The sequence below is a fragment of the Falco biarmicus genome, chromosome 13, assembly GCF_023638135.1.
Source record: "Falco biarmicus isolate bFalBia1 chromosome 13, bFalBia1.pri, whole genome shotgun sequence".
In the NCBI taxonomy this organism is placed as follows: domain Eukaryota; kingdom Metazoa; phylum Chordata; class Aves; order Falconiformes; family Falconidae; genus Falco; species Falco biarmicus.
This window is the reverse complement of record NC_079300.1, coordinates 24470689-24481361: the sequence shown is the minus strand read 5'-3', so window position 1 is coordinate 24481361 and position 10673 is coordinate 24470689. Positions and strand designations below refer to the sequence as shown.

Here is a 10673-nt window from a genome sequence, read left to right as displayed (position 1 = left end):
TTCCCATCAAAAGAGGAGAAACTGCACAGTTCATAACTGACAAGTGATGAAAACACTACGCTAACAGCAGGGAGTTTCCTTTTACTAGAAAAAGTAATGCGGCTCTAATCAAAAGCAAGGGCAAGGCTTTTAATATGGCACACAGTTATTGCAAGACCTTGGTCAATGGAGAACTCAGATCTGATTGTTTATGTAGGAGTGGAAATCTGATGAAACAGTCCTACCTGTTGTGTGGAGGTATGCTGGCATTTGTGTCTCTTCAATAATATTAAGAGCTCTCGGAAGAGCAGGTAGGCACCTTTACATCTCACTGTGTTTATTGCAAGAAAGAAAAGAAGACCAAGAAAGTAGTTATGTGCTAAAGAAACAAAACTTTCTTTGCCAGACTATTACCAAAATATTGAGTTCCTCAGCAGTTCTCAAGGACTGCATCCTTTATTCAAAGCATCATCTGAACAAATGAAAATATTTTTATTTAAGATTTTATCAGCTTTGTAACTTACAACAAAGATGACGAAAAGTATTCAGAAAAAAATAACAAAAATTCTAATACACGACAACATTTTCCTGCTGTGGATTATTTATTTTTATTCCCATTCATAGTTCACTGTCCTTTACAAAACACTGTTTGACTTTTCAAAGTATCCTTGTTCTTCTTTTAAGACATTGTTTTCAGACTGCTTTTTTAAATTGCCTTTATCATGGTCAATGCTGAAAACAAACTGAAGAAAATTGACAAATTTATTCAATAAAAATATAAGCAGATATACTGCAAATAAAACATGTATTTGAGAAACAGAAATAATTATTTGAGTTTGAATACAGCTTAGGGCAAAACCAATCTATTTTGAAACTTAAAATACCCATGATGCAACTAACGTAAAATACAAATGTAAGCGGCCTATTAATTCCTGTAAAATAAAATGAACTAAAAAAGACTAGGAGGCCATAAACTAATTATTTAAAAAGCTAAATGACAAAGCACATATTCTACTAGAATTTCTAACCCAGTGTACTGTAAACATTCATACTGTATTAGTCCTGATACCAAAGTACAGTAAGTGGTTGTATTATGCAAGGTTTAGTGTACTGGTTTCCATTTTTCTTCTAATATTGCCTCATATAATAAGTGGGATACAATAAACATTTCATATAGTATTACTGCTACATTGGCCCGCTCCCACGTGCACTGCAGTCTTTTGGGAGTAGGTTTCAACTCAGTTGTCCATCCCTAATGCAAAAGCTCAAGTACGTCAGTTAAACTAATTTTCTCATTTTTCAACGAGACCACTACCAAATGTCTTACTGCGTGCTTCACTGCTTTGTGGACTTGTCTACAACTTTCACCTATAAACGATTTGTCACCTTTGAGCCATAAATTGTAGCTTTTCTCAGGGCCCCAAAAAGAGCATAAGGGTGGACATCCTCTTTCATGACAAGCAGACAGACTCACCATTATCACTACACGCACCAAGAACATCCCCACCCAAGGCAATCTATGCCTTCATGAGGCCTAACATCCTTTTTTGGTTTCCTTCCAAGTTGGATATTTAGCATAATATAAAATAGCTGCCTTTTGTTTCTGCTTAGGAGGAAATTTCATTTCTTCTCCATAGAAGAACATCAGGCTACAGTAACTCACAAATTTGTCACTGCTAATCTGGAAACTCACAGGTAATTTTATCTGAAACTGAATGCAAGATGTACAAGCTTCAGCTGAAGCAGAATATTGCTGCTTGCCTTCTCTGCTGCTTAAGCTTCTCCAAAAACATCAAAGCCACGATCAGTTCTCCCCACTAAGTCTCACTTTCTGAGGCCAGTTTAAGACCTAGATCCTATGTTTTAACATGAAACAGAAAAATCAAACCTGGTCTGCCTCAAGGCCTGATCTGTATCAGTAAACCTTCTCTGGGGAAGATTTTCTACCCTAGGAGATACTCGCAGTATTAATATCTCCTTGTAGCCCCAAATCATACAAGCTGCTTCTGGAAAAGGCCCCTGCCATGCCCCTGGAAAAGGGAAAATGCCAGAAGACTAAGACTTACGGCATCCCATGTATTACAGATTTTCTTTTCAGGCATGAAGATACTATCTGATCAGTGGCCCAGGCAACGTAAAACTGTTATGCAAATTTTGTAATCACTGCAGTTACTCTTGATTTTCTGCACCTGCAAAAAGATGGGAAGCAATTCACGTTCTCAGGCTAGATACTATGCTGGGGTAAATTTACATAGTTAAACTGAAATCAAAGGAGCTATACTGATTTATAGGAGCTGAGGGTCTGCTGCAACATTTCATACCCACAGAAAAGTCTCAAGTCATTTTTTGATTTCCCAATTTTGTATGTGTGGAGGTTGTAAATATTTGATATTTGCATTCTTGTTAGAAAGGTTTTTTTCCGGATCTTTTCAAAAAGATCAAATTATCTTCCTCAATATACTGTGCATTTAAATAGAAAATTACAATGAGACTGAAGTAATCTGGTTGAATTTCCACAACTTTAACACAGCGTCCTTGACACTGCAGCATAGAGCAATGCTTTCGATAGTCTCTGATTAGTGACACTTCTTAATTCTTTATGCATATATACAAATGTGACAGTTACACTAGGATCTATATTCTTGATGTCTTACTGCTTTCCTTTTTCATTACTGAATAAACCAGGCTACAAATCTGCGATACTGTACTTAATTATAGGAAGGAGCTATCTGACTATTTCCATTTTAACTGCATTAAAAATGTCAGTACCTATTCTACGTGTAATAGCGTAAAAGCCTAGCCTAGCTCATAAACATAGAAGACATATGAAAACATGTTTCTGTATTCCCCTGAAAAGTAATTTTTACAAATATATATTTGCAAGGAGTTCACAAAACTAGCAACACATTTATTTTTCAAATGAAATGTCCATAGCCTGTAGAATAATTCAAACAGGTGATAATTAGGTGTACAGAAAGGCCACTGAGGATAATTTATATATCCCCCTGCAACAAAAAAAAAAATCAAATAAATGTTAATCGCTTATATTATGCAACGAATGATTTTTAGGATGGCACTAAATTATCTGCAAATATTATAATTACAAAGTACTGGGCAATTTACTGAAGATTAATTGAAATGATTAAGTGCAAACTGCATAATTTTGCAAGGTAGTATTAATACTTTCTGCACAGAAATGAAAAAAAAACCCCACCCAAACAAAAATGTGGTTGTTACTGGCTATTTAATGAAGTACTTTATGTACCTCATGAATGCATCAGTGGCCTCTCTTTCATTGTGCCCTTCCCTTGAAAGGGTATTACATGATTTTCACGGAGGGAAATCATTGTAGTGTTGATAATAACGGGAACGTCCAAACTTGTCTATTCTAAGGACTCAGTTTGATCTCAATGACACGGGAGCAACACAAAAATACTGCTTCATGGTCTGTGTCTAGCAGCCTTTTCTGAAAGCTGCAGCAGCTGTGGTTATTTACTGAATAAGAACTTAAGCAATTGCACATGCACTTGGAATACATTCCTCATAACCAGCAAAAGGAGGTCCACTTCAAGCAATATACATGGAAATATCACCATACAGCAGTAGTTTTAATTTATTTTCCTGAATTCAGTGCACCAGCCTCCTGCACGCAGGCTTCATATTGTGCTGTTTGGAGGTGGAAGGGGGGATGGTGATGAATCTGGAGAGCGACTTGAAAAATTGTTCTAGTCTAGGAGGGTTTTCTTACCTAGGAGTATTCTCTATTTTAAATGCAGGATACTTTTTTGAGTTTATCTTCTCTCTATTTATTACAATCTCTTGGACAGTATTTCTTTTTTTATGGCTTAATAATTCAAATGTAATTATTGAGAGAATGACAGTGGAAACCAGAAGATAAGTCAGTATTGGGAATAATTCTGGACTTCTGAGGCAATGGGAAGAAAAAAGTATGTTCTTTTTGACTAATGCATGTCACAGCTATAATGACATTGACTGTAAGATGTTTCACTTTTCATTAACGCACATGCCATATGTCTTCTTGTAATAGAAGCACTGTGAGTTGTGAAATGCTACAAATGAAAATAAATTTCTCGTGCTTTTGGCTAGTTGTAACATTAAGCAATTGTGATGCTCGTTGTGCAGGGTATGTTTTAAGGAATGTCTTGTTTCTACAGACCTAAATTTACCCATGCACAGAGGCATGGGGAAAGCAGGTGTATCAATTAATTCCCACTTAAAAAATGGGTAGACTTACCAGTTTTCAGTACAAGGCTGAAATCCCCTTAACACCATGCCAGTTATGAAATTTTGACTGTAACCAAAGCTAAACCTTACTTTCTGTTTAATGTGAACAGTCCAATTCAGGAACACAGGAACTTTCTGGATTTTGTCCTACTCAGTATCTCACTTTAATGTGTGTTTCAGCTCCTTTCACTTGAAGAGATCTTGCTTAAACCTAATCATGTGCAATACAGAATAAGAATGGTTCAGTAAATCTGGGCAAAAAGGCTCATCTAACATTAAAATGAAGTCTGCACGCAACATCCATTAGGACAATATTGAGAAGACCTATACAGGATTAGAGAGTAAAATTTAAAATTATAATACATGTTGCAGTCTTGGTAACAAAAGGAAATAGGGATATATTAAATACAAATCTCTTTTAAGAGATCAAAGAGATGTGAATTTCATAGCCAGATACCCCTACGCAGAGTCCCTGAAGTCAGTGCAGCTGGACAGTATTATTTGTATTGCCCTTATGTTATCTGTGTTGTCCTTATTAAGCTCAGACAGATATTTGTACCTCAAAAGGTTCATTACTGAGTGAAAGAGCAGAATCACAATTCTTTACATAATGACAAAGTACCCGGTGCACTAGAACACAGGGCATAACACCAGCAATATGCAAGCCAGCAAAAAAGTGCAAGGTTGAAAAAGAGAGGCCGGATTCTGTAAAGCATCTAAATTGCAAAAACCGTGCAATTCATAGCAGGTGTCTGTGAAGTTGCCTGAAAATGCAGTTTCTAGATTCTCTGCTGCTCTTTGCCTGGCCAGTCTCCACGTGTTGATCTGGAGAGGTAGAAAAGCAGCTTGAAAATTTACTGCGAACACTCGGCTCAGGGCGTCAGAAAAGACAGTTGCCAAGCACTGGCACGTTGCAGCCACACATGCTTTTGTCCACCTGTGTTCACTTTTCTCCCTTACACTTTCATAGCTAGAAAGGGGACTAAGTGACACATGAACGTCTTGAACCTCTTACGTGAACCTGGTGGAACATGGAGCCCAAAGAGCAGTGAAACACCAAGAACTGACTGGATGCCCACACCAATTTTGTCTTATTTGGTAAGAAGGCTGAATCACTATCAAGAGAAAACTATAGACTGATTTTACTCACAAATTTATGACAGCAGTTACTTTCCAACGCTGCATTCACAAATGCTGGCACAGCAAAATATTAAAAGAAGTCATAGCAAAACAATAAACATTCAAAAAGCAGTGGCTAAATACAATTCGTAACTGTTAGGCAAAGCTACAGCAATGCTCTTTGACTGGTACCTTATTTTACACTGAGATTACATAGACAAGTTCAAAAGTATTTTGAATTTAGACCTTTGTAATTACATCGCAATTACAGTGTCCTGGATAACAAAAGAAGATTTTGTAAAATAGGTATCTTACTCATCTTAAAAGAAATACTTTCTTTACCTGACACAGCCAGTTGTTTTTGCCTTTGCTGGTATAGATCTGTTGTTTGATGGAAAACACTTTTTTTACTATGTAAATGCAACTGATCCTGAGAAAAATGAAATCATAAACCATCAGTAAAAATGTACTGCATTGCCCTTTAAAGCTGCTCCATTTTTGATGCACATTATGAACATATTTCATGCTGGTTTGACCAGTACTCTTCTTACAGTGTGAAAGTATATTAGTGTGAAATGTATTAATAGGTGTGGAGTCCTCTGAAGTCTCTTCCCTCATTCCGTAACAATTTGTGCCTATTGATTGAATCCAATGAAATGAGTTGATTCTATCTCACCCCAGAGTTTGAACTTGTTCTGGTTTTGTTACGGAAACTTTAAAAGGGTTGTCTTGTTTAGCTTCAGAGTCCTACGTCATATAAATATTTGCTGACCAAACCTAAAATTCAAACACTTGATTTTTCAGAGGTTTTTGTTTGGCAAGGTTATGACATTTAGCAACAACAAATAATCCCCAGGGTGAGTTATTCCTGCAGGGCTTCTGCAGCTTCCTCTGCTACAGCTGAATACTAGGCTAAGCTGGATCCCTGCTCTGAGCTAAAAGCACAAAACCTTTTACAGAAAAGACCTCAAAAAGACATGTTAAGTCTAGGAATTCAAGTTCCTTTTCTGCAGGTGAGAAGAACTGAAACCTCCAAACTGCAAAGCTGAAATCTGGTAGCGTCAGAGCCCAGCCCTGAAACCCTAGCTCTATCCATAGGAATCCTGACGGAGACTGACGCGTGCAAATGTGGATGCATTTGCCTGAATGATGACTGAGCATCTTAAGTGTGAGAAAACTAAATTAGGGGTCAGGCTCACAGGCAACAGAGATAAATTGCTTTAGTGAAGCCACAGTGATTGGTATTACCTGAGGAGCTGGTGGTGTTAGCACCTGATGTACAGTTCTGTGTGTGCACAGAGCCCAGCCTGTCTGACAGCAGCCATCGCAACTGATCCTTTAAGACTGCAAGGAATTACGGTGTCCTTTCCCTGTGTAAATGACATGACTTGCACACCTCCGCTGGTAAAAGTGCACTCTTCCAAAGGGCACTGAAAATAAATACAAGAAGTGGAATTTTTAATTACGGTTCAGAGGACTGGCGGTGCAGTCACAAACCCTGGAAAACAGGACAGCTATTATAGAACTTTTGGGAACACTGATTTTCACTGTTACGGCTGGAAAGCACTATTTAGGGATATTACTCTCCTTACCATTTTGAAAAATCATAACTCAAATATAAAATATTTCATGTTAGTAATTTTTCATTTTATCTCCTTGTTTCAACATTACAATTGAATTCTCTTCTAGAAAACATAGTGGCTGACACTCTAGAGACACTGCCTTTGCAGCTGGGTGTGTCGATGGTTCTGATTACACCTTTATGTCTGTAAATATGATCTAAAAGCCCAAATTAAAAACAAAACTCAAGCCCCACCTTTGCAAACATAATTAGACATGTTCACTAATACTATCTAAAAACGTACAAGTTTTGTACATACTTCTTATATGCTTGTTCTGTGTCATTGCCACAATAATACTGGCACATGGCACCTTCTTCGTGTCAGGCTTTTATAACGAAAGTTGCCAATAAAATGCCTGAAGTTGATTAGTAATATACAGGGTTCTTCTTTTGAGTTATGACAGTGGCTGTGTAACTCTAAATATCAAAGAGATGTTTTACAAAAAAAAAAAAAAAAAAAAGGCAAGTGTTTTACATTAAATCTTATAAATCTGTACATAATAATAGTCTACAACACAAAAATGGCCATTAAACTGTTGTAATAGTATGAAATGTAGTAAATATAACTTCTAATGTTTTATATATTTATCATATTAATAACTGCATTCATCCAGTTGCATTTGTAGATATATATTCAATGGCACTGTAAACATTTTTTGGAAAGCACACATTAACTCTTAACCCATTAAACGTTATTGTAGTACTTTTTCATTCAAAAAGTTCAAATGCATCAATGTATCATTGATTAAAAAAAAAAAAAGCCTTGTAATATAACACACAGTTTGACACTTTCTAGGGGTAGTAATCAAGATGAGGCATAACAGAGAATGTTCTAGATTTCAGATTGTTTTACATTTACACCTACCATGATACAAAATTTTAAACATTACATGTAATTAAATAATACACAGTTTATGAAACAGAGTTGATTTCAGAGATCCACAATGCACAAAACCTAGTTAGTGTCTAATGGGAGTCCCCAACGATTTTTCTCTGGGACCTTTATGGAAAATTTAGGTTGGTTTTCTCTATAACATCACATAGGCAAAGAAAGTTTGAACTGAGTTATCTTTTTTTTCTCTGTACAGAGCTGCATTCAGCTGGATAAAATATTATGTTTATTTATGTTTCTTGTTGCTGGACATTCATCCAATAAGCCTTGAGCATATGCTTAAGCATCTGGTAACGGCGTTTTGTGGGGCAGGGAAACTCACTATCTGTATCCCTCAGTAAACAATGTGGTTCTAATTTTTTCCATAGTTAAGGCAACTATACTGGTACATTAGACACACCATATGCTTTTATGTTGCTTCCTACAATCTAAACAGAAAGAGTGAAAAGTTTCAAACATGCTTTGATCTTGATCACTTAGGAATTTCATCAAGCTGGTAGAATGTACTCCACTTTAGGATGGTTTACAACTGTAGATATAGCTTGTTAGCTGTTCACTAGAAAAATAAAGTATGTAGTGGCTTGAATTTGAAGACTGATCACTCATATAATTTACCAAAAAAATTAAACAAAACCAGCCAGTAAGATTCCAGCAAATGAAATTGGGAAAAACAATAACACACATACACAATTTCTGCGTTTTCAATTATTCCTACCCCATAACTTAAGCTACTCAGACCTTTGTCATCATTCCCTCTGTCTTGGGTGGGCTTTGTCAAAGGCTGTCTTCAGACACTGTAAGTGATGACGCTTGGTATCTGCCAACTCCAGCATATCGTTTAATATTTATTCTAACATATCACATAAACTAGAGAGCCATTTACATTTGTTTTCTGTTGGGTAAGGCTGTAGGTACAAATGACAGTGAACAGAAACACTTGCACAGTGGCTGCAAGGCAACACAGCTACAGTGGGCAATGCCACAGGACTGCTAGTGCTGTTAAAATCACAAGTGAGGAGCTCAGGGTGGGACTGCTCCCACTTCCAGTTACACTGTGTTTAGAGGATGACTTGACAGTGCTTGTGGTGGTTGCGGCGTCGATCTTTTTCGCAGTCGGTTTTGGTTCGTTTCTGTTTTCCGGATGGGTTTTCTTGTCCTTGAGTATATCTGAAAACATGACAGTAAATGTAAGATTAATCGCACGTCTTCTAAATAATAGCTTTAAATTCTGTCTGTTGTGGACACGTGCTGTACGCTAGCCTGAATAACTGACCTATGTACGGAGGGAGAGTGATGGGGCGCTTGTATTAATGTTTTGGTTGGACCCAGCGTGACCGCTGGTCCTCAGCACCCGCTGTTTTGCTCAGCAAGTCTGTTCTGACCAGCCTGCTCTACCTGTCTGCTTGTAGACACAGCCTGAGCAGAACAGTAGGTACTCAGCGCTGCGGTGGCTGGTCTCAGAACCTGGTTTTCTCTCAGGAAAAGTACTTTCAGTTTCACCTGGCATGGGAACTGGCTTGTGCTTTAAAACACGATGTTAGGATTGAGTGGTTTCGCAACATGCCCCAGTGAGACACCCATCAAGTTGCCGAGTGGCTGCAGGAGACGGGAGATCATGTTGACTTAATGTAACAGCCAGCTTCCCAGCTTCTTCCTGCTTTGCCACTACCTTTAAAGCAACGCATGGCCCTCGATACAGTAAGACAACCTGGCAAGAAGGATTGCTGACATGAGGCAATACATTGTTGTCTCATATGCCTTGTTCATCGACGCGGGCAAAATACGGCTACAAAGAGAATGCGTCATGTTTTGTTTCATTGTTTTTCGCAGCAAGTAGAAGGATATTTTTTTTCTTTCTGAAGTATGGAACAATATCACTGGGGCTTTTTTCTCCCTCCAGATGCATTTTAGGGCAATTCTAGGCATCTTTTATATAAAGGACTAGATCAATAAGAAAGTAGTAGAACTCCTATATTGAAAGGGGGGAAAAAAAAAAAAGAAGGGATTTTTTGAAATGAGAAAATGACTGATAAGGGTCTGTGGTTATCCTGAGGTTCACAAGCTATTTACAAGTATTACTGAGATCATATTGCCCTTGAACCCTCTCGCTGGCATTGTGGGAAAAAAAAAAATCACTATTTCATCTGATGATGGGATGATGATTTTATAGTCAATCTGTAAAATCATATCTGAGTGCCTGGCAAAAACCAAATTCCTGCCTGGAAGAATTTATAAATTAGCAATAATTGTTCAGGTCCAAGCTTAAAGGATTTGTGATACTAATGAATGCAGTGCACATACACAAGAAAGCAAAAGGCATAGATTTGTAATGCAGATTAAACAACAGTCCAATCTTAAAATAAAAACTCTGAATCACAGAAGCAAGTTCCTGGCAGAATCTGGAAAGATGGAAAGTATTCCAGAAATGTAAATGCAATCTGAGATCATTGTCTGCATGTCAGTAGTTCTGAACAACCATCAATAAACTCACTTGGTAATAAAAATGAGATATCGTATTGGGAAAGCACACATTGTTCTTTTGCCAGTATAAACTGTAAAAGAAATGCAATTAATTCCTCCATTTTATCATAATATCAACATTCATCCCAGGGGAACCTGTGATTCCTAGACCTGACTGGAGGGTGGCTGCAGAGAAGGGACACGGGCTGGCAAGGTGTACAGTGGGAAAAGGTTAGTCTGACACTGTGCTCAAAATTCATTATGGCAAAATGCAGACATAGCTCCTCCTCAATTCCAACTCGCAATGGAGCTAACAGAAAGGAGGGGGAGAAAAAGCATTCTCTAACTGTTTAGAAA

At 37.6% G+C, this 10673-nt stretch overlaps 1 protein-coding gene across 2 annotated transcripts in view; it reads right to left on the bottom strand.

Moving 5' to 3' along the window:
- Positions 1–452: 452 nt before the first annotated feature.
- LOC130158311 (glypican-5-like) overlaps positions 453–10673 on the bottom strand; it is a 391572-nt gene continuing 381351 nt past the window's right edge. For both annotated transcript variants that reach the window (XM_056358960.1, XM_056358961.1), the window contains one exon: positions 453–9023. In XM_056358960.1, the coding sequence (XP_056214935.1) occupies positions 8821–9023 (203 nt within the window). In that variant the 3' untranslated portion in view covers positions 453–8820. The remainder of the gene's footprint in view (positions 9024–10673) is intronic.